The 25109-nt window shown below is 40.2% G+C and overlaps 1 protein-coding gene across 1 annotated transcript; it reads left to right on the top strand.

Annotated features, from left to right (window-relative positions):
* On the top strand, positions 1-24297 carry LOC108429190 (carnitine O-palmitoyltransferase 1, liver isoform). The gene is made up of 19 exons (XM_037536704.1): positions 1-118; positions 6663-6805; positions 7794-7933; positions 8546-8717; positions 8930-9031; positions 9136-9273; positions 13320-13397; positions 13505-13612; positions 14527-14614; positions 16840-17035; positions 17665-17853; positions 18231-18336; positions 18507-18623; positions 19084-19248; positions 19509-19637; positions 19751-19906; positions 20014-20127; positions 20660-20752; positions 21554-24297. Exons 2-19 carry the CDS (start codon positions 6665-6667, stop codon positions 21686-21688), a joined length of 2367 nt encoding a protein of 788 aa, XP_037392601.1. The 5' UTR covers positions 1-118; positions 6663-6664; the 3' UTR covers positions 21689-24297.
* Positions 24298-25109: the final 812 nt, after the last annotated feature.

The following is a 25109-nucleotide window of genomic DNA, read 5'->3' as shown; positions in this document are numbered from 1 at the left end:
CAATCCACGAGTCAAAAAGAACGCGCTTCAGTTGTTGTAGACTCAGACAGTTGATGCGCGTGAGCCTTTCAAATAAATTCCCGAAAATTCGACATCTGTGAGATCTGTTGAGTTTCAGGTAGGGCATGTAACGCGTCTGTTTCACCCTCTGTGTGCCGTGGTGTTTTTAAAAGAGGATTTTCTGCACGTTGTCGATACGCTGGTGGTTTGCAAACGTCTCAAGCTTCCCTCTGCTACTCGGCTGGGTTGGGCTGCACATCTCCGTTAGCCGGCTAAGCCAATTTAGCCGAAGTTAGCGATTAGCTAGCGGTTAGCACCGGTGTCACTTGTGCGTTGTCTGAAAGGTCTGGGCGCTACAAGCCACAGAGTTCCGGATGTGTAACAAAAGTCTTGAAGGCATCAGATACTACCAGGCTTGAAATGGCAAAACAGCGATATGTTATTGTGTTTTTAGAAATATGACAAATTAGGATTTACCAGGCTGAAGTTGGCTTTCTATTCTCCAGCTTGTTATTTGATTTCTCCTGGTCCACCTTAAATGGTGCAGAAGCTCTGCGCTATTTAAGGTGGAATGGGAAAATTCGGGCAAGAATATGGCGAATAGGAAGCTGACTTAAGCTTCATTTGGGGTTTTAGAACCAAAATATGCAGAGGAGAGACGTTTTTAAATTCTCAACTAGTTGTGGTCAGTTAGAGAGAGCCATGTAGCTACGGATGGTTTCATTAAATAATCAATTTGAGCTTGTAGGTGTGTAAACTGCTGTGTCCGGTTTTTCTGGGTGAACAAAAAAACTTAACCCTCTTCCTCCCATCTAGCTCGGTCTCTCTGTGGCGACAAGGCTTCGGTAATAATCCATTGAGTGACGAAGTTTCTGTTGCAGAGCAGTTAGTGGCACTGAATGTGTGACAGGACGTAACGCTAGCCTGAACCCTTTCTGCACAAGCGTGGAAACATTAGCGCTAGCTGACAAGCTAAGCGCTAAATATCGTTGGCGCGTTTACATCCATTAGAAATGCAAACTAACTGACCTCACCTAACAACATCACGTTAAAATCCGTAAGATTTCTCTAAAATGTGAAGTGTCTTACCAGTATTAACATTTACCTTTGACGAGATAGCTAGGTTGATACTATGGTCAGGGCGACTGAGTGTTTGTCATTTTAGCTTCCCGCCCAGTTCTGTGACCGCTAGCTCACGTTTTTCAGTGATTCTTCTGTAACCTAGCCCGCTAAAACCACCAAACCAGTAGAGGCTTTTGTGGAAGCAGGTCCTGCTGGGGTGAAATATTTACCAAGCTTTGTTCTCTCGTTTTCTTCTTTAATGAGATATATAGATGTGTGTGTGTGTGTGTGTGTGTGTGTGTGTGTGTGTGTGTGTGTGTGTGTGTATATGTACATTTTTATATATATATATATATATATATATATATATATATATATATTACACACACACACACACATCTACATCACATGTAAATGTGTGTATACATATATATGTATATTGTGTGTGTGTGTGTGTGTGTATATATATATATATGAACATAATATGAACATAATATAGAAATAAATTGTAATTTTAGCTCACAATTATTTTGGCAGTAATACTCAGAATTGCCCACACTGAACAAGAATAATGTAAATACAGTGCCTCTTAATATGGCAGTTCCCAATGTAAACCACTTTAGTGTCTCCCTGTACCTGATGGCTTCAGATGAACCTCATGAAGAGTAATGGACTGATAGACAGTGAGCAAAGGAAATGCTGATCTAGTCTGTGATCTATTTTCTTCTTTTGAGACCTCAACTCATTGTCACTAATGTTTTAGAACCAAAATGGACACAGCACTATTAAATAGTTTGTTGTGTGTGACTGTTGGGCACTGTTAGGGATATGAGAAGAAACCCCATGTGTTGTTGCCATAGAGACACTCCCATAGTTGCCATAGTTACGTAACTGGATGTGGACGTATCCACTGAGAGATTTTTTTTTTTCCTTTTCGTCTATGTGTGTGTCCGTTTTTATCCAAGAGTGAGAGGGACATAAGAGGTTAGAGAGAGAGAGTGTGTTTCCCAGAAGAGACCTAGTTTCCAGTAGAGAGAGTGAAAATTGAGAATAAAATTTAGTTGGCAGTGAAGAGTAAGAGAAAGTGAGTGAGAGGGAATGGATGTTTTGGTATTTCAGTGGCTGCTGTGATGCATCAGCATTTAACTCATTTAAACCAGGGCGTGGATGAGTGATGTCAACATTGTCATGTTTGGCTGTTTGCCACGCTCTCTGTGCGTGCGTGTGTGTGTGTAAATGTATCAATTTTAAATATATATAAATTTCACAACCATTAACAACAGAAACACACCCACAAGCCTGATCTCATGTACCCATTGCACAAAAATACATTGACTGGCACACATTCATCTGTTTGTTGTCCATTTTTCTCATAGATAGACACATTATGATTGAGAAAAAATGTTCAAGCTTTAAAGCCTAATGAAGAGAAAACAACTTGCAAATACAGTTCATCTTCCATGCTGCAGCAAATTGTATATTAACCCTCATTAACCCTTTAAAGTATGTATTATTGCACAGTGGTATTCTATTAATAATTAATGTCAGCGAGTACTGCTTGTGATTACTTTTTTTTTTTACTGTAAGTTAAAAGTAAGTGAAATTTGAGTCTGTTCTGTCTGACCTGACTGTCCTCTTTTGGATTAGTTTTCAGGAAATATTATTGTATCAAAGGACAGTACACACAACAGGCGCAACTAGCTGAACAGGCTCAGGCTTTCATTCTTAGGTTCACTCAAACCTCTGCTCGTCATTGCTTTTCCCCATAGTAAGGCTAGTGGAGCCTAGTAGAAGAAATTCAGATGTGTGAGTTTGCGTGTAAGGGAAATGCCCTGTGGCTTTATTGGGATTTGGTGCTAAAGAAAAAAATCAATGTGGGTTAAGCACAGATGCACTGTGGCTGCACTTATTTGAACAGTCTTCATATGTAGCATTCATAGGGAAATTTAGTCTGGGGTTTCTCCAGCAGGGAGCGTTATCATGTGAGTCGCCGTAAATCTGTGACAGAAGCAGCTCACGTGAACACAAACATATAAACGTGTTTTTGCAGTACCTTTTATCCATCCATCCATCATCTTCCGCTTCTCCGGGGTTCGGGCTGGGCAGCATCCTGAGCAACGAGGCCCAGAACTCCCTTTCCCCAGCCACTTCCACTAGCTCCCTGGGAGGGATTCAGCTGGGCGATATAGTCACGCCAGCGTGTCCTGAGTCTTCCCCGGGGTCTCCTCCCCGGTGGACTTGCCTGTGACACCTCCCAAGGGAGGCGTCCAGGAGGCATCCTAACAAGATGCCCGAACCACCTCAACTGGCTCCTCTCGACGTGGAGAAGCAGCGGCTCTACTTTGAGTCCCTCCCGGATGACCGAACTTCTCACCCTATCTCTAAGGGAGAGTCCAGCCACCCTGCGGAGGAAACTCATTTCGGCCGCTTGTGTTCCCGATCTCGTTCTTTCGGTCATTACCCAAAGCTCATGACCATAGGTGAGGGTGGGAACGTAGATCGACCAGTAAATCGAGAGCCTTGCCTTATGGCTCAGCTCTTTCTTTACCACAACAGACTGGTAAAGAGCCCGCATCACTGCTGACCCAGCACCAATCTGCCTGTCAATCTCCCGCTCCCTTGTACCATCACTCGTGAACAAGACCCTGAGATACTTAAACTCCTCCACTTGAGGCAAGAGCTCATCCCCGACCCAGAGAGGGCTCTCCACCCTTTTCCGCGTGAGAACCATGGCCTCGGATTTGGAGGTACTGATCCTCATCCCGGCCGCTTCACACTCGGCTGCAAACCGATCTAGTGAAAGCTGCAGTTCACGGCCTGATGTCCCCAATAGGACCACATCATCTGCAAACAGCAGCGATGTGACCTTGAGGTCACCAAACCGGACACCCTCCATCCCCTGACTACGCCTAGAAATTCTATCCATAAAAATTATGAATAGAATCTGTGACAAAGGCCAGCCCTGACGGAGTCCAACTCTCACTGGGAACAAGTCTGACTTACTGCTGGTCATGCGAACCAAACTCCTGCTTTGTTTGTACAGGGCCTGAATGGCTCGTAGCAAAGAGCCATGTACCCCGTACTCGTGAAGCACCTCCCACAGAATACCCCGGGGAACACAGTCGAATGCCTTCTCCAAATCCACAAAGCACATGTGGACTGGTTGGGCAAACTCCCATGAACCCTCCAGAATCCTGGAGAGGGTAAAGAGTTGGTCCAGTGTTCCACGACCAGGGCGGAACCCGCACTGCTCCTCCTGAATCCGAGGTTCGACTATAAGCCGGACTCTCTTCTCCAGTACCCCTGCATAGACCTTACCAGGGAGGCTGAGGAGTGTGATTCCCCTGTAGTTGGAACACACCCTCCGGTCCCCCTTTTTAAAAAGAGGCACCACCACCCCAGTCTGCCAATCCAGTGGCACCACCCCCGATGTCCATGCAATGTTGAAAAGGCGTGTCAGCCAAGACAGCCCCACAACATCCAGAGCCTTGAGGAACTCGGGACGGATCTCATCCATCCCTGGAGTCCTGCCGCCAAGTAGCTTTTTAACTACCTTAGCGAATTCCCGTGTCCCCAGACTCTGCCTCGTTACTGGAGGTGGGATTGAGAAGGTCCTCAAAGTAATACTTCCACCGCCCAATGACGTCTTCAGTCGAAGTCAGCAGCACACCATCTCCACTATATACAGTGGTAGTGGCACACTGCTTTCCCCTTCTGAGTCGCCTGACGGTTTGCCAGAATCTTTTCGGAGCTGACTTATAGTCACTTTCCAAGGCCTCACCGAACTCTTCCCACACCCGGGTTTTTGCCTTGGCAACGACTGAAGCCGCAGATCGCTTGGCCTGTCGATACCTGCCAGCTGCCTCTGGTGTCCTACAGGCCAACCATGCCCGGTAGGACTCCTTCAGCTTGACGGCATCTCTCACCTGGGGTTTCCACCACCGGGTTCGAGGATTACCGCCCCGACAGGCACCAACTACCTTGCGACCACAGCTACAGTCAGCCGCTTCAACAATGGAGGAGCGGAACTTGGCCCATTCTGAGTCAATGTCCCTCACCTCCCCCGATATCTGGTCAAAGTTCTGACGGAGGAGTGAGTTGAAGATCAATCTGACAGGTTCCTCTGCCAGACGTTCCCAGCAAACCCTCACTATACGTTTGGGTTTGCCTGGTCTGACCGGCATCTTCCCCCACCACCTGATCCAACTAACCACCAGGTGGTGATCAGTTGACAGCTCAGCTCCTCTCTTTACCCGAGTGTCCAAAACACATGGCCGCAAGTCCGATGACACGACTACAAAGTCAATCATTGAACTGCGGCCTAGGGTGTCCTGGTGCCATGTGCACTTATGGACATCCTTGTGTTCAAACATAGTGTTCGTTATGGACAAACTGTGGTTTGCACAGAAGTCCAAAAACTGAACACCACTCGGGTTCAGATCAGAGAGGCCATTCCTCCCAATCACACCCCTCCAGGTCTTACTGTCGTTGCCCACGTGAGCGTTGAAGTCCCCCTGTAGGACAATCGAGTCTCCAGGAGGAGCACTTTCAAGCACCCCTCCCAAGGACTCTAGGAAGGCTGGGTACTCTGAACTGGTGTTCGGTGCATAAGCACAGACAACAGTCAGGACCCATTCCCCAACCCGAAGGCGTAGGGAAGCTACCCTCTCGTCCACCGGGGAGTACCTTTTTATTATATTATATAATTATTTATTATATTAGAATTTTTTTTTCCGATATTGGCCAGGCCCTGTTCTCGTGTTTTCTTTTTTTTACTTTTTTTGGTCATGCACACCCCTGTACCGTACTCTACCATCTGTTTTTTTTTTCCTCTTTCAGTAAGGTGATTTAAAAGAGAAGAGCAAAGTCAAGTCAACTAATCAACAACATTATTTATTTTTTTTAACATCATTAATAATGTTGATTTGTTTATTGCAGCCCTTGTCATAAGAATATATGTACCTTTCATTAAGGACACTTATTGAGAGGAAAAAACTCTATTCAGTGGATCAACATTGCCTTCAGGAATGATCACACACTCAGTCATATGTTCTACTCTTCCTTATTTTCACCCCATGTGTCTTTAAAATGTTTGCTTCCTTCTTTGAGGCAATAGCTTTTTTTGAGGAAACAGGCATAAATATTTGTAATTGTACGCTCTGATATGGTTGTCAGCCTCAGAAGTGTGAGGGTGCACATTCTCAAAATAGCTTTCTTTCTTTAGGGTACACAAGTGGACAGTCACAAATGTGAAATCCCGTTGTGATCCACTACCATGTGCATATTATATAAATTTACATTACATTTACATAAAAATATAGATTTTCATAGGTGTTTGCATTGTTCTGTGAAATAAGAAATAAATTTTTTTTGGAAGACATTCATTTCATATCTTAGTAAAGGAAGCTATGACTTTCGTGCAGATTTATAACAGTGGTGTTGGTCTACATGAACTAGCAATCATGGAAGTATGCCTCTACTTTGGGTGTGGCACTAAAATGACGGTGAGACTACAAGTAATCATTGTATTTACCATGTTAGAGTGACAGTGAGTTTTTATTATTTTTTAATTGATTTATTTTACTTATTTAAATGTACAGGAATGGCTGAGGCGCATCAGGCTGTAGCATTCCAGTTCACTATAACACCTGAGGGAATAGATCTGCAGCTCTCTCATGAAGCACTGAGACAAGTATACCTCTCTGGTCTCCGCTCCTGGAAGAAACGTATCGTACGCTTGAAGGTAATAACAGATATTTGCAAACCTTAACATTTTACAATTTGTCCTTGGACGGTGTCCTATAGGGTTTTGTGAATTGAGGAAGGTAATATATTGAAACACGTTTAAATTTATACAATACTAATGTAAAAATGGGGGATTTACAAGAATTTCAAGTGTGTATCAGGGAGATCCTAAAGAAACTTGAGCCAGCTATCAAATTTCCAAGTTTAATCTAAGGACCTGTGGCATATCTACTTGCCCATCAATCATGTAGAGCATGCACAGATTGCAGTTTCTCTGCTAACTACAATGGTTGCATTGCCAAACAAAACTGACGAGAAAATGACCAAGATAAGCGAACATTGATGTGGCCGTCCAACTCCAGAGAGACGTAATGGTGTTAGAGAGCTTGAAGAAAGATGCCAACCTTGTTATTTATCTGGTAATTACAGATAATTATTTAATCTAGCATAACAAAGTACAACCACACAACTAATTTAGTGCCAGCATTCAGATGTTCTAGCCTAGATGGCGCACTTTATCTGTTTTGGAAGCTAAATTTAATTAACCCCTCCTTTATGTAAACTAGACTTTGCTTTCTGGTTTTAAATATTGGTTTAACCTGTGCACTTTTTGCACAGCATTTTCTGCCAAAATGTTATTGCAACACTGCTGTGTGGATTGTGTGGATCATGGTCACCTCTAACACATTTTGACAGTTCGTTTTTTTAAAGTGAATCCCACTAATTGTATTTCAAGAAAGAGATTTTGTAAATCCAACATAATGTAATTAAGATTTTGTTGGTGAGCCAGGCATATTTTATGAGTCTCAGCTTTTATTTTTTACGGCTATTATTATGGTTCTCTGAAACACAAAATGCAGACAATGTGTTTATGCAGTTATATAACATTTTATTTGAGTTCTCAGCCTTTTTATTTTGCATTTAGTTTGGTGTCTGTCTTCTCTTCTTGTCCTTATTTCTTCATTGTTTCCCTGTTTTCTGCACAGAACAATGTAATAACAGGTGTGTATCCTGCAAGCCCTTCCTCCTGGCTGTTCGTTGTTATAGCGATCCTGGCTACCATGTACACGCGCTCTGATCCCTCCATGGGGCTCATTGCAAAAATCCAGGAACACCTGCCAGCCAGGTAAAAACAAACAACACAAGACAGTCCTACCATCCGCTATATGTAGATGCTCATATTCTGATTTAACCACAGATTATGAATCACTTTAATTACAATTCTCAGAAATGATTAATTACATTCAGGATGGCAACTTTTAAGTTGTGCTTTACAGTGTTTGGTAGATCCCCAAATTTTTTACCACCACTTATATTGTTTCATAAGTGTATATGTGATATGTTGTTTTATTACTGCTATTAGTAAATAATAATAAGAAGAAGTAGTTATTAAGCATATCAAGTACATACTTATATTTACCTACATTTAAATAGCCACAGCCTGAGCAGGGAATTGAACCTTTTCAGACTATAAGATGATTTCACTGAACTTCCTGCACATCATGCCAGTATTTACGTGCACCATATTTATTAGCATTTGTCAGGTAGCGTATGATAATTTACCACCCTGATAGTTTTGCTCTAACAAGAGTGGTAATTTTGTTTAACTTTCAGTAGAGTTTTAGAACACAAGTCACCTCAAACATCATGGAATGCTTAAATGACTTCTCTCTCTGTCTCTCTCTGTCTCTCTCTTACTCTCTTTTCCTCTTTTTTCCTCTCTTTGTGCCCCTCGCAGTGGCTCTCTGAGTGTGCAGTGTCAGACAGTCGTTTCTGCTGTGGTTTTCAGTACTATGCTATGGCTTTCTCTTATCTTCACTATGAAGCTATGTCTGAAGCAGCTTCTCTCATACCACGGCTGGATGTTTGAACAACGTGGTAATGTGTCCAACACTACAAAGGTCTGGATGGTCAGTATTTGATTTCTGTCCATCTTAAATTGAAGTTATTGGTGAACTATTTTTGAAATGTTAAACTTTCCTTAAATCATCAAGTTTGAGTTGTCCCTGGTCAAAAAACATTTGACACAAAACCAGACCAATTTTTTTGTTCATTTGTTTAACAGCAGCTAAACATGTCCACTGGATCACTGCTTATTAAGGGGTGTGTGTGTTTTTTCCAGATGTTGGTAAGGATCTTCTCTGGTCGGCAGCCTCTGCTCTATAGCTATCAGGGCTCTCTGCCTAATCTGCCGGTACCTGCCGTCAAAGACACCATCAGGAGGGTGAGGTTATAATTTTCATTGTAATGATCATCCTCACTCTCTCAAAATGAGAATAATTTAACTTATTTTTGTTTCTCTCTGTCTCTCACACTCTCTTTTTGCAGTATTTGGAGTCTATTCGCCCACTGAAGAGTGATTCTGAGTTTGAGAGGGTGAACACTCTAGCTAAAGAGTTTGAAGTCAGTCTAGGGAACCGTCTGCAGTGGTACCTCAAGCTCAAGTCCATGTGGGCCTCCAATTATGTGAGTACTTACTTATCACCTCCAATCAGGCTTAAGCTGTGTCACAGAGCTGGTTGCTGATCCTTACAAGTATGCCAACTTGAAATTTAATACTACTTGCTTATGGTGGGAAAAGAAATGCAGAGTAAATGGTGGTCTGTATTTTATTTATTTATTTATTTTAAGCTTTGTGTGACGAAATCGGAAAAATAATTTGAAAAACTTGTGCTTTTACTTACTTTTATAAAGCATACATTTGTGTGCAAAGCTAGTTACCAGTAGAGCACAGGAGCAGTGCATCTCAAGAGAACATGATGATCTGCCTCTATGTCACATGAAAACACGACCCCCCAAAATAGCATTTTATGCTACTCGGATATGTCATGTCAGCATATATCAGTAATGGTTTTTCATTAGCTCATAGTATGTATGGTGCTGGTGGTGGTGGTGGTTGTGGTTGTTGTTGTTGTGGTTGTGGTTGTTGTCGTCGTCGTCGTCGTCGTCAATATTAGTAGTAGTACAACCCCAATTCCAATGAAGTTGGGACGTTATGTAAAACATAAATAAAAACAGAATACGATGATTTGCAAATCCTTTTCAACCTGTATTCAACTGAATACACTAAAAACAAAATATTTAATGTTCAAACAGATAAACTTTATTGTTTTTTGCAAATATTCACTCATTTTGAATCTGATGCCTGCAACACGTTTCAAAGAAGTTGGGACAGGGGCAACAAAAGACTGGGAAAGTTGAGGAATGCTCAAAAAACAAAAACACCTGTTTGGAACATTCCACAGGTGAACAGGTTAATTGGAAACAGGGGAGTATCATGATTGGGTATAAAGGGAGCATCCCTGAAAGGCTCAGTCGTTCACAAGCAAGGATGGGGCGAGGTTCACCACTTTGTGAACAACTGCGTGAGCAAATAGTCCAACAGTTTAAGAACAATGTTTCTCACGTACAAGTGCAAGGAATTTAGGGATTTCATCATCTACAGTCCATAATATCAGAAGTTTCAGAGAATCGGGAGAAATCTCTGCAAGTAAGCAACAAGGCAGAAAACCAACATTGAATGCCCGTGACCTTCGATCCCTCAGGCGGCACTGCATTAAAAACCAACATCATTCTGTAACGGATATTACCACATGGGCTCAGGAACACTTCAGAAAACCACTGTCCGTGAACACAGTTTGTCGCTCCATCTACAAGTGCAAGTTAAAACTCTGCCATGCAAAGCCAAAGCCATATATCAACATCACCCAGAAACACCGCCGGCTTCTCTGGGCCCGAGCTCATCTGAGATGGACTGACGCGAAGTGGGAAAGTGTCCTGTGGTCTGATGAGTCCACATTTCAAATTGTTTTTGGAAATCATGGACGTCGTGTCCTCCGGGCCAAAGAGGAAAAGGACTCTCCGGATTGTTATCAGTGCAAAGTTCAAAAGCCAGCATCTCTGATGGTGTGGGGGTGTGTTAGTGCCCATAACATGGGTAACTTGCACATCTGTGAAGGCAACATTAATGCTGAAAGGTACATACCGGCTTTGGAGCAACATATGTTGCCATCCAAGCAATGTCTTTTTCAGGGACGTCCCTGCTTATTTCAGCAAGACAATGCCAAGCCACATTCTGCACGTGTTACAACAGCGTGGCTTCGTAGTAAAAGAGTGCAGGTACTAGACTGGCCTGCCTGCAGTCCAGACCTGTCTCCCATTGAAAATGTGTGGCGCATTATGAAGCACAAAATACGACAACGGAGCAACTGTTGAGCAACTGAAGTTGTACATCAAGCAAGAATGGGAAAGAATTCCACCTACAAAGCTTCAACAATTAGTGTCCTCAGTTCCCAAACGCTTATTGAGTGTTATTAAAAGGAAAGGTGATGTAACACAGTGGTAAACATGCCTCTGTCCCAACTTCTTTGGAACATGTTGCAGGCATCAAATTCAAAATGAGTGAATATTTGCAAAAAACAATAAAGTTTATCTGTTTGAACATTAAATATCTTGTCTTTGTAGTGTATTCAATTGAATACAGGTTGAAAAGGATTTGCAAATCATCGTCTTCTGTTTTTATTTATGTTTTACACAACGTCCCAACTTCATTGGAATTGGGGTTGTAGTAGTAGTAGTAGTAGTAGTAGTAGTAGTAGTAGTAGTAGTAGTAGTAGTAGTAGTAGTAGTAGTAAGTGGCAAAGACATTATTATTAACTTATTTGGTTGAATATTCAATAGGTTAAATATGAGAGTTGCAGCCCTACTTATTGTATTCTGTTATTAAAAAAAAGCATATCTAAGAGTATTCATTGTATATATGTTATACATTCATTGTAATGAGAGCTTGAAATTAGTGTTCACATAACGTTTAATAATAAATAGAAGTGCTTATTAATGATAAGTAAAGGGTAAAAGTGACAGCTGTTTCATATGCTATTTATAATGTACAGTTTTACACAGATTGAAGTTATTTAATTGCTTTTTATTACTGCATAATAAGCTTTTGAGTGTTGGAATACAAAATGAATATGAATTACTTTATTGCTATTGTACAAGTACAACAAGATTCATTGTACACTTCACTACAAGCTACCTAAATCAAAAGAGGAAGTGAAGTAAGATAAAATAAAGTAGATATGAAGCATGTTTACAGAAGAAGAAATATACGGTGCAATACAGCTGTGCATGTGGACACACCTTTGGCATGAGTATGTGCGAGTTCTGGAGTGGGGGGGTAGTAGAATAGTTCAGGATGAAGGACCATTGCTGGAGTATTGCAGTACAAAAGTGACAGTGTTCATGGCTGGAGTGTTGTGATATAAAGTGACGTGCAGTAAACAGTGACCATATAGCAATAGACAGTAGCAGATGCCATCAGTCAGGTAGTGTAGCAGCTTCACATTCTATGTGGTTTTATCTAAAGTGAACAATGTGCAAAATTATACTATACTGTGCTGTACTGTAATGTATACTATTCTGTGCTTCGCTATGCATACTATTCATACTTTATTATACTGGTTTTATAGCGTACTATACCATATTTAACAGGTATGTCTAGAGTGGTTGAAATGCAATTTGTGAGAAAGTGTTCAGACCTGTGATTGGGGAGTTTATTGTGGTGTATAGGAATGAAGGTCCTGAAGTCTGGTTAAGGAAGATCTGTCTGGCACTATAGGCGCTAATGCACTTGTATCTGTGTCTGGAGGGCAGTAAAATAAAGAGCTGATTGCAGTGGTGTGTTGGGTCACTACAGATGGTGGTGGTTCTGTAGAGGCAGCAGGAATTGTAGAGCTCCTGAAGAGATGGTAGCTGGGCTCCGATGACTTTCTGGGCACTGTTGAGGTGTGTCTCTGGGCGGTGCAGCTGATGTGCCAAGTTAAAATGCAGTATGTGAGAGTGCTTTCAATACTCCAATACCATGTCACCATTGATGATGTGAGGAGCATGTCCATCCCTCCATTTCCTGGAGTCGAGGGTGAGCTCCTTGGTCTTGCTGGTGTTAAGAACTAGGCTGTTGTCTGAATACCACACAACCAGATGCTGTACCTTGTCTTTCTAGGCAGACTTGTCATTGCCCAAGATCAGCACTGTTACTGTGGTGTCCACATGCTTAATGATAGTATTTGTATTGTGGACAAGAACACAATCATAGGTGAAGAGAGTACAGAAGTGGACTCGGTACACAGCCCTGAGGAGCACCAGTGATCAATATTAGTGGGGAGGACTGGTATGTCCCCAGCCTGACTGACTGAGGGCGATTGATCAGAAAGTATTTAAATGCAAAAATGTTGACTGAGGCCCAGGTTCTGAAGCTTGCAGGCCAGTTTTGGTGGGGATTGTTGTGTTGAATGCTGCACTGTAATCAATAAACAGCATTTGGACATATGTGTTGGAGTGCTCAAAGTAGGATAAGTAGGATAAGCCCAGGCTCACTGTGGGGGGGTTGCATTAAAAGCAGGTAAGTCTACTAGATATATTTATTTTTGCATTCATTTGTAGCTCACTATGGTATTACGTAAAGATACTGTGCAGAAAACAATGTTTAAAAAAAAAAACTCTGTCCAACACAGGTGAGTGACTGGTGGGAGGAGTACATCTACCTAAGAGGGCGCGGTCCTATCATGGTGAACAGCAACTACTATGGCATGGTACGTTGGTACCTATGGTTTAACATAAGATGTTTTACAATATTACAAGGTTATTTGTTGCGTGCTTTGAAAAGGGACAAAACCATTTTGATTTTTGCTTTTATTAGGACTTCATGTATGCGATACCAACACCAATCCAGGCCGCAAGGGCGGGGAACATTCTGCATGCTGTCCTGATGTACCGCAGGAAACTGAATAAAGAGGAAATCAAACCTGTGAGTCCAGTCAGCAATACACACACACACACACACACACACACACACACACACACACACACACACACATATATATACATATATATATATATATATATATATATATATATATATATATATATATATATATATATATATAATATTATTATTATTATTATTATTATTATTATTATTATTATTATTATTATATATATATATATATATATATATATATATATATATATATAATTTTTTTTTTTTTTTTTTTTTATTTGTATTTTTCCCATTGTTATAATGCAGTAAAAAAACAAGCAGCACAGACACAAGGGCTTTCTCTCACAAAACAATGAAACTTTTTCATTGCCAGCAAACTTCCAGCTTAGTTTTAACTATTGATTTTCTGTCTCACGGTGGTACAGGCATATGTGATTTTAGATCATGTACAGCTCTTGGACCAGGACAGAGCTTTTCTATTTTATGAATAGTAAGCAATTATTCTTCCAGGAAGCACTAATGCAAGGGAGACAGCATTACTGTTTGACTGTTACATTTTTTTCTTTTTACAAGCTTATGTAGATTTATTTTTCCTTCAAAAAAAGAGCTCTTCTTCTTCGTTTCATGCGATTGGTTGTTTGTCATAAACATCATTTGTGAGTAACCATTTAGACTAGATATGTTATCTATATAAGAGGATAAAGAGATTTTGGAAAAGTCATGTAAAAATTTTACAAATTAATTTACTGTTTTTGATGTATAAAACCTGCCAAACTTTATAAGTGAACACCAGAGGACAAAAATATAGTAGAATATAGGATGTCGGCCCTTTAATAAACAAAGTCATGGGCAAATTTCCTAATTTTGCCAGTCCATTTTGATTAAAAAAAAAAAAAAAAAAAAATTCACACCATTCAATTACCTCTCTCTCTTTCTCCCAGAGCCGTATTCCTGGTACTTTCATTCCACTATGTTCAGCTCAATGTGAGAGGATTTTCAACACCACACGCATTCCAGGAGAGGAGACTGGTAAAACACACACACACACCCAAACTGCTGTTCTGGTACAAGTAATTCAAGTCCCATTGATATCACACAAGCACAGTAATGCTGTAAGACATCACAGATTACGGAGGCACACACTCACATCATACACATTTTGATGAAGGTTAAAACTAATTTGGGAGTATGTATTAGAGAAAAGGACCTTCAAGAGAGATGGACATGGAGAGAGAGAGATGGTCATCCCCATCAACTGCAGAATTTTGTGCGTGTGGCTGTGTGTTTTGTCTGACTTTTCAACCTATCTCTCTGATTAGAATAGTTTCCTGCTAAAAACCTGATCATTTCTTGTCTCTCTCTGTTCATACCTTTTCCATGTTTTCACACCTGCGTCTGTTAAACCATACTCTGTCTTTCTTCCGCTTTCTTCCCTGGTCTTTGAAGCTTGGCTTTTTTTTCCTGCCCCGTCCTGATCTTTTCGTTGTCTTTTTCTTTCATTGTCTTGTTCCTCCCCCCTTGACCTTTTTATCTGGTCATGTGGTTCATGTGTTCCGTTTGAGCCATTTTCTTCCACATCCTCCCTCCCTTTCTCCCTCTCTCTGTTCAGTGGTTGTTGAGGTCCTGTATTCCTTGCTGTTCCTATGAGTTTGAGAAGCTGTTTGACACTTGTCGAATTCCAGGAACTATCACAGGTACTCCCACACACACAAAATGTACAAATACAAACCCAAGTCCGAAAAGGTTGGTGCAGTATGTGAAAGGCCAATAAAACCAGAAAGCAGTGATCAGTAAGTTCAGTTTGACCTGTATTTGATCTCGCTCTTAAAAGTTTTTTCTGGGGACTGTCACCGACTTTGTGACACCTGCTGTAAAAAAAAAAGTGGCATATAAAAAAACTTTGATTTGACTTGTTTTGCCTTATGAATTTTATTTATGTTGTAAATATATGCTAATTCTTAATATGATGCCTGCAACACTTTCCAAAAATCTTTAGTGCTGTGTTATATTAACTTTCCTTTTAACAGTACATCTTGAACTTTTGGGAACACGAAACACAGTCGATGTTTTAAAAGCACAATTCTTTGCCATTCTTCAGTTATACAAGTCTTCTGCTGTGCAACTATATGGGGAATTTGTTGTCATTTTGCACTTAAATGTTCCACGTATGTTCAGTATGAGACAGGCAGGCCAGATTAATATGTGCACACTCTGATTATGCAGCCATGCTGTTACATGCATGAAACCTTTTATTTATTAACTTGCTGCTAGTAACCGTATGAACACATTTTATCTCTTTGGCCCAGAGAACTCGGCATCCATTATTTCCTTAACATGCTGGCATATGGCATCCGCTGTGCATAGTACAGCAGGAAAGAACAGTAGAATTGACAAAGTGTTCCTGATATCTATTACAGAAGCATACCAGTTTTAAATGTAGTGCCTTGAGGGATCAAAGGTCATGGGTCATGTTGTTTTTTTTTGTTTTTTTTTATATGCAGTGTTTTTTTTTTGTTTTTGTTTTTTTTCGGGATTCCCTAAATCTTTTGATGGTAATATGCACTATAGAGGGGGAAAAACCTAAAATCTGTTCCAACTTCCAGTTGAGGAATGTTGTTCTTAAGCAGTTAGACTGTTTGCTTATGCGTTTCTTTAGTGAGCCTCAACCCATACTTGCTCACAAAGGACACTGCCCTTCCTTGATGTTCCTTTTATACCTAGACAAATTGCCCCATGCCAACTTTTGTGGGCTATGTTGCAGATGTTAATTGCAGAATGAGCTTATGAAACATTGAAGTTGAGGTAAAGCAGTAAGTATTATTTTTTGTTTAAATATATGTTAAAGTGGATTTGCAAATTAATACTTTCTTTTTTTTATTCGCATTTCGCACACTGTACCAACTTTTTGGAATTGGGTTTGTACATAAATGCGTGTGGTCTTTGGACATTGATCTTTCCAAATTTTCCATTTTCGTATATTTTCTCCAGTCTGTATTTTAACACAGATTACACCCAGTGAACATTTTGGAGAAATTTCACCAGCATTCTTTAATTTATGCCTGTGCAAAAACATTTGTGATTAACAACTAATTATTAACTGCATATATTTCTGGAAAAGATGAGAAACGGTGCATCACAATTCAAAATATACAGCTAATCAAGGAACAGTATAAGATGAATTGTTATCAAACAGTTCTTTGTTTACGTGTCTATTTATCTGTCTGCTTATTTGTTTCTTGCCTCTCGCTCTGTAGACACAGTGGTGCATTGGAAGGACAGCGAGTATGTGGCAGTATACCACAGGGGGCGCTATTTCCGTCTGTGGCTTTACCAGGCCGGCCGGATGCTGTCTCCACGGGAGATAGAATACCAGATCCAGCGTATCCTTGACGACCCGTCCACCCCGGCGCCAGGAGAGGAAAAACTGGGAGCGTTCACTGCAGGGGACCGGTATACACAGACGTTAACCTGCACGGCAATGAACACATACACACATTGCAAACATGTGCATGCGCTTTTAAAGGCATGTACAGTTGACTGTATTGTAATGGGAGCTTTGGAAGAGTTTGGCTTTAATTTTGTATTTGGACCAAGATATTGTTGGGGAATTTACACACACATTTTTTGGATGTTTTGTATCTTTACACCAGATTTGTGGGACCTTTTTGGAAGTGTCAGTTACTTTTTACATATTTTTTGTTTGCAATAATTTATATAGTGTACACTGACATTTATCTTCTTAAAAGCACGAAAAAAAAACACTTAGCCACGCAGCCATTTATTAATTTGCTTGAATATTTTAAACTTTGAAGTTTCACAGCAAATTAATCACAGAATGCATCACTCAACAAACAGAATTTATAATAATTAATATCATAATATTGATAGTTTATATGTGTTTAGTATTCATAGTCATAATAGCAGATTCATGTTTTTTATCAAGTAATCCTTAAGTGTTTTTTTTTTTTTATAAATAAAAAGAAATGTCCCATTCTAAAGCCTTAAGAATGCACTATGTTTCTAAAGGTCTCAGAAATTAGAAAAGCACTACTTCCTATGTCCTTGTCTGCCTTTCCCAGACTTCCATGGGCTCAGGCAAGAAAGGAGTTCTTCGGCTCTGGAGTAAATAAGAGATCTCTGGATTGCATTGAGAAAGCTGCATTCTTTGTTACTCTGGAACATGAGGAGCTAGATAAGAAGGGAGATGATCCGGACATTACTCTTGATCGTTATGCCAAGTCTCTCCTACATGGAAAATGTTACGACAGGTGAGTTTGTCAAATCCATACTTAGCTCAGGGGAATGCCTGCTTATTGTCACAGGTACTGAAGCTCTACCACCCTGGAAAGTTCAGAACCCACATATAATATTCTGATGGCTTTGAAAGCCTTCATCACCTGAATCAGATGTGTTAGATTAGGGATGGGACTGAACTCTACAGGTAGAACAACAGGACCAGAATTGGGCACCTCTTTCATAGGGTATACACCTGGCAGAAGAATGTTACAGCTTTGTTTTTTTTTCCTCTTTGTTTTTTGTGACTATGTGAAGATGTTTCGTCCTTATAAAACACAAGTACAGTTGTAGAAACAGAAGCTATCATGGAGCTCTTTAGTTATGTAGATTTACTGTCTCTTTTTATTAGGTGGTTTGATAAATCGTTTTCAGTGGTGATCTATAAGAATGGAAAGAACGGCCTGAATGCTGAACACTCATGGGCAGACGCTCCTGTCGTTTCCCGTATGTGGGAGGTAGGACTACTATGTTGGAACTTTTAATAAATAATTAAAATTTTAATTAGTGAACAAATCAGTGGATGAAAAAACAAAGGATGAAATCTCATTTTGCACTGTCAGTTTTGGTTCATCTCGTCTGTCTGTCTGTCTGTGTCTCTCTCTCTTTCTTTCTTTCTCTCTTTCAGTATGTCCTTGCTACAGACTGTTTCCATTTAGGCTACAATGAAGAGGGCCATTGCAAAGGTGATGTGAACCCTTCACTTCCCCGACCACAGAGACTAACATGGGACATTCCTTCACAGGTAAAAAGAAAAAACATAGAGATGCATGTTAAATGAAGAAAACAACCATAAACTTGCTGTTTTTTATGTAATTTTATCAGCAGTGGACCATAAAAATAAGGAGGTGGTGTTTGTACTTATACTGAATTATTTTCCTGTTCAACTTTCACTGAATTTCAAGGGGAAAGCATCTTGCATATTTATTCTTGTGGCCAAAAAACTCCTTGTTGGCCATAGCTCTTAAATGAATAATTTTTCTGCCATGCATATGAAATATAAAAAGATGAGCTTTTGTATTACATCTGTCAACCTAGTTTGCATACTGCTTGCAAAATGGAAGAGATTCACACAAAACCAAATCTCTGCTGACATGTCTGTGTACAAGATTGTTGACCTCTCTCTCTCTCTACCTCTCTCTACCTCTCTCTACCCCTCTACCTCTCTCTCTCTACCTCTCTACCCCTCTCTTCTCCCCTCTCAGTGCCAGGAGCGTCTGGCTCAGTCTCTGTCCGTAGCACAGGTGCTGGCTGATGATGTTGACTTCCATGTGTTTGCATTCCGAGACTTCGGGAAAGGCAGCATCAAAAAGGTCAAAATGAGCCCCGATGGCTTTATCCAATTAGCGCTGCAGCTAGCTTTCTACAGGGTAAGGCTTTATGAACAATATAAAGAATACAATATGCAAACAATTCATCCAGATTTTTTTTTAAGTGTATCTTATTTCTCTCTCTCTCTCTCTCTCTCTCTCTCTCTCTCTCTCTCTCTCTCTCTCTCTCTCTCTCTCTCTCCCTCTCCCTCTCCCTCTCCCTCTCCCTCTCCCTCTCCCTCTCCCTCTCCCTCTCCCTCTCCCTCTCCCTCTCTCTCTCTCTCTCTCTCTCTCTCTCTCTCTCTCTCTCTCTCTCTCAGGACAGAGGAATGTTCTGCCTGACATACGAGGCGTCTATGACCCGTTTGTTCCGTGAGGGCAGAACTGAGACGGTGCGCTCCTGTACGAGCGAGAGCTGTGAATTTCTCAGAGCTTTTGAGAACGGAGAGGTGAGGTGAACCGTCAGTGCTTTCGCCTACATGATATGTGAAAATGCATGTATATATTACATAAGTGATTTATGTCTCTAATTATCAGGTTGTCCCTCTCTTTCCCTCTGTAGGATGTGGAGGTGTGCAGGCGTTTCTGTCGAAGTGCATCTGAGAAGCATCAGCAGCTGTATCGCCTGGCCATGACAGGCGCAGGAATAGACAGACACCTCTTCTGCCTCTACATCGTTTCCAAGTACCTGGGCATAGAGTCACCCTTCCTTAAAGAGGTGTGTGTGGAAGTGGAATACTGTTTTGCCCCTTAAAAAGGAAGAGTGATTTGGGTTTGAAAATGGAGACGTGTACCATGACATGCCTCTTTGTTAATTTGTTTTAGGTGTTTTCTGAGCCCTGGCGTCTTTCCACCAGTCAGACTCCCGTGCAGCATTTGGAAATGTTTGACTTTGTGAACTATCCAGAATACCTAATCTGTGGTGGAGGATTCGGACCCGTTAGTGTCTTTCACTCACTCTTACACACACAAGATTGCTGATTTTACTGAATTTGGAAGGAAAAAGAATTACAACTTCCACCATCTACTGTTACTAGTTGTTTCAAAATAGATCCAGGTTACTCATAGTATTATGACATGCACTCTCAGATCCAGATGGTGCATGTTTTTAATAGAATGAGCAGCCATGTTATCACATATTGTAAGACATAGTTTCACGTACATATCGCTTAGAATAGGCTCTGATGTCTTGGAATCTTGATGAGCATTCCTACTCATTTGTTTATTTACTCATTAGTTTGCACATTCATTTGTGTATATACAGTACTGTGCTAATGTCTTAGGGACCTAATCAAACAGTTTGAATGTATTCTAAATATGGTAAGTTGTTTTACAAGCAGAAATTCACTTATTGCCTAGAAAAATGGTTTCAATCAAACACTAATGCAGTATAAAGTAGCAAGTAATAAGATCATATGTTTGGGAAACGTTACATCTTTTTTGTAACTTCACATATCTGTTTCTGTTTCAGGTTGCTGATGATGGCTATGGTGTGTCCTACTCCTTAATTGGAGAGGATATCATCACTTTTCATGTCTCTAGCAAACACTCATGCCCCCAAACTGTGAGTTTTTGTGTGTGTAAAATGTTTGCATGTGCCAGATACAAGTACACTGCCTAGCCAATTTGTGCATACCGATCTCAGCATGTTAACCTATCAAACAGAAAGCTGTTTAGCAAAAAAATGCAACCTGAACAGAATTATTAAACTTTTAAAAGAAGACAGTGTTAGAAGTGCAGTCTAGGTATTCAGACATGTTTGTGTCGTTTAATATAGTCCCAGTACATGTATCCACTTCAAATGTACACACAGTCTTTTGACTGTTTATACATTAGAACAGAAAAGTAAGGATTCATATTAAATTCAAATTAAATTCTCTAATATGTCCCAGTACATCACTGCATTCATGTTTCGTTTGATGAGGTGTAACACTCCAGTACCATGTGTAGAGAAACAGCGCCATGTTATAATGCTCCCACCTCCATATTGCACTGTAGGATAATTGTGTGATGCCCTTCTTTATCCAAACAAGATGAGCTTGTAACCACAGGATTCACCGTCCTTTTTTTTTTCTCTCTCTCTCTCTGACCTGAGTACTTTGTCCCCAAAGAATTTGTCTAAATGTTTGTGTGCAAACTTTGGACACAGTTTTAGCAGAGGCCTTTTCTGCATATTTTTTATGTAATCTTTTGAAACAAACATTTGTTTATGCTTATGAATATTTTTTTTTCCTGTAAGTACAAAGTCAAGTACAAAAAGAGGTTATATGTCAATTTGAAGTGGATTTGTACACTGTAATATAACAAACTTTTCCCTCAATGTAAATTTAAAAGTAATTTGTGCCTCTCTCTGTTTTTCTCTCAGGACTCTCATAAGTTTGGGAAGCAGATCAGGAAGGCTCTGGGGGATCTTTTGCAGCTTATGACCAACAACCAAAAAGAAGCATCCCGAAGCGAGCAGAACCACAGCCCAAAACCCCAGAGCAAGAAGGAGTTGTAGGATGAGAGAGAGAAGTGATAGCGGTGGCGGTGTTTTGGGGGTTGACATGCAAGGCACTAAATATGTACAAGTAGATTTTAGGGATTGATAGGTTGCTGATAGATTGTTGTTGTTTTAGTGTGTGTGTGTGTGTGTGTGTGTGTGTGTGTGTGTGTGTGTGTGTGTGTGTGTGTGTGTGTGTGTGTGTGTGTGTGTGTGTGTGTGTGTGTGTGTGTGTGCCCGCCTGCCTCAGAGGTAGGGTAGAACCACTGATTGGTACTGAAACAATAATGGCTGAGCCATTATTGGGAAGACAGATACAGTAATTAGAGAGGGTGCTACTTGACTGCAAAGAATGGTAGCAGAAGCAGGAAGCAAAGATCATTATTCATGTTCTAAAGGCCTTAAACATACAGGGGGTAGGCATAAACAAGTATACAGGGGTCTTTTGCATGTAGTGTCCACAGTTGCCACAGTCTGTTTTGATCTGACCTGACCTGATGTAATCTCCAATCCCCCAAGTGGTCAGTGTGCTTGTGGCATATGTAACAAACTCATCTATATAGCATTTTATATGAATGTAACAAGTTGCCAGTCTTGACAGCAATCTAAGCAAATTCAGTGAGATGTGTTGGTTAAGGACAGATTTTTGTTCCAGATTTTCTCACGTCAACTAGATGTTTCCCCCCCTGCATCTGTAAAACCCCGTCTTGGATCCAGACAACGATTAGAAATTAGTTCTCATTTATGAATCCATATTTGCTGCTTTCTACCATGGATTTAAACTCAAAAGGGTAACATTTTCTCACTTTGCATTGCTGCATATTATTGTTTCTCCAGTGGGCCACATGACGTACAATAGGAAGTAACCTGTTTTTTCCCCCTTAGTATTTTAAAAAGCCTTTTTTCAGTTTACAGACCAGTCTGAACCCTGGACTTGGTACACTTTATGATGTCCCAGACCTACTTCAGTAAACACATAAAAGTAAACACATGTAAAGGACAATCTTAGTCAGGCCGCTCTTGTGAAAGAAACTACCACAATGTTAAGCATCCTCACACTGCTCCGTTAAAGATCAGCGTATAGAATGTTGATCATTTATTAATAAAGTAATTATTAGAAATGTCTAGGCACTTGTATCAAGGTCTCAGACTGGTCATTAAGCTGAGGAAAATTACCTTGTGTTCCAACAGTGCAGGGCCACATGCCCAGGTTACATATTGGTCGTATGGCATAGCTGGTCACGCAACGCATTAATGCATGACTGAAGCCAAGTTCTGAACTGCTGGTGGCCTCGTTATTGAACTACATTGATTAGTCTAACATGAAGGAAAAGTTCAGAAATGCTTCTTCAGACAAATTCAACAGTAAAACACTGGATTGGACCTTACATCCAGATGTGAACCAATCAGGAGTCTTCAGTCTGGATTTATTTTACTTGAATACAGATATTTATGAGATGTCATGTAATGATTATGACATAGTATGTCATTATTATGAGATAGGAAGTTACAAATATGGGCAACAAATCTTTGACTTGCTAAATGGAGCAAACTCAATCAATGATATAATAAAAAAAAAATAGATAGTTATATTACTGCACTTAGAAATAAGTGACCCAAATCTAATAGGGTAGAAATGCAAGGGTCACATGTAACAATTTATGTGCATAGCACCGTATTTAAGTATAGTTTTACTGTAACCAAGGAAAACGTCATGCCTGAAGGGAAAATGCTGATGCAGTCTGACGGCTGCTTGCTATCTCAGTGACGGCATGTTGTAGTTTCACTGCTGTGTAGCTACCTTGGGGATGTAGGGTAACTATGGCAATCTCAATGCAACATTCAGACAGCTGGAAGTAAATTTGTGAGGTAGGAGATTCAGTCAGATGAAGGTGTGGAATCAAACATGAGCCAGAATGCTAAATTACTGCTCGATGATCTGAGACTGAGATCCTGTCTTTCACTATTGTACAATTATACAGACATAAAACAAGGGGTATTTATTATTAATAATAATAAACCTACAGTGCATGCTGCTTTTTTTGTTAATCCAAGATCTGTTCACAATTTGAGCAGCAGAGCTGTTTTATGTTCACATGTACAATTAATCTTTGCGCAGCAGCTCGTATCCAGAGTTTACCTATTAAATTAGTTGGTCAGTGCTGAAGAGTTTATAATTTATTCACGTGAACCTGCGTTTCATTACTTCCTTTCATGGCCTTCACTCTTTAACTTAAAAACCACTGTATGCATTGAGTTCTGATTGCTGTTACTGTGATTATTTAAGTGAATCACTTAGATGGAAGCCAGGTCACACTTTCAGTTTTTACGTTTACTTTTCTAGCTCATCTCTGCACTCATCAGTCCATCCAGTCTTTAGGCCAGTACTGTCCTGTATCCTTGACGCTCAACTGCACATAACGAACATTAGTGTGTGATTTTGTAAGCTTCTGTTTAGTTTGCTTTCTCTGCTTCTTCTCACTTGCTATCCAGGCTTCTGTACAGCAGGGCTTTAATCTTTCTCTCTTTGGTATTACTATAGTGCGCTTCTGCATTTTATACGTAACTGAAAAGAAGGAAAAAAAACCACTGAAGTCACTTTTTTAATAAAAGGAGATTGAAGCACACTTGCGGGCGTTTGTGGACTGATTTACAAAATGAAGCGAACACCACACAACTCATGAGTTGGCCAGTAAAATCAGCTTATGTTTTCTCAGATTTGCCTGACTGCTGAAAATCAGATTGTTTAAGAGCCCATATTCTTATGAAGTTGCCTATTTTGTAATGTGCACAAGAATCTGAAGGAAATTGCTACCCTCGGAAGATAATTAGAAGGAATTCCAACAAATTTTCATAGTTTATACATAGTTCAGTCATTGAGATTTAGAAGTTTTCTTTGGTTACCTTGCTGTACAGTGCCTATATTCTGACAAAATGCCTCCAGTATCAGGGAACATGTATTTATTTCATGTTAGATTTGTGTGAGGTAGTTTGTTGAGACATTAAAGCTTTTTGGACGTCTGGTTTCTGTCAACACTTATGAACAATTCTGAAAATTTCTCTGAAATGGCCCATTTTGCATCAGACCACTTTGAATGACTGCATCTTCAACAACTGAAGTTCTGAAGACATTTTGTAGTAAATTTCTAGTAGAATTTTCTTCTGTTCTTATAACACTGTACATGGACTGCTACAGTGAAAGTATCTATTGAGATTTTTGATGAACACTAAAAACAAGAACATTTAAAATGTCTCCTAGCCTTTGGCAACAGGCTAACAAAACAAAACATTTCAGAAGAGAACCGATGAAAACCTAAATAAAAAATACAGCCATTAGTGTGTTTGCCCCCTTTCAAACAATGTATTTTCAAACTCTCCAGTATGCTTCTTTTCATTATTGTATATGGAGCAATATGGACCATGACAGAAAAGCACACTC

The sequence above is a fragment of the Pygocentrus nattereri genome, chromosome 3 (genome assembly GCF_015220715.1).
Source record: "Pygocentrus nattereri isolate fPygNat1 chromosome 3, fPygNat1.pri, whole genome shotgun sequence".
In the NCBI taxonomy this organism is placed as follows: Eukaryota; Metazoa; Chordata; class Actinopteri; order Characiformes; family Serrasalmidae; genus Pygocentrus; species Pygocentrus nattereri.
Note: the sequence above shows the minus strand (reverse complement) of the source record. Positions and strands in the feature narration are given on the sequence as shown.

What these genes read in the sequence shown, in the direction of transcription:
- LOC108429190 (XM_037536704.1), top strand. Translation starts at nt 6,665, where the DNA reads ATGGCTGAGGCGCATCAGGCTGTAGCATTCCAGTTCACTATAACACCT. An exon ending in TCGTTTCCCGTATGTGGGAG is followed by an intron (nt 18,337 to 18,506) that starts GTAGGACTACTA and finishes TCTCTCTTTCAG; the next exon opens with TATGTCCTTGCTACAGACTG. An exon ending in AGTCACCCTTCCTTAAAGAG is followed by an intron (nt 19,907 to 20,013) that starts GTGTGTGTGGAA and finishes AATTTGTTTTAG; the next exon opens with GTGTTTTCTGAGCCCTGGCG.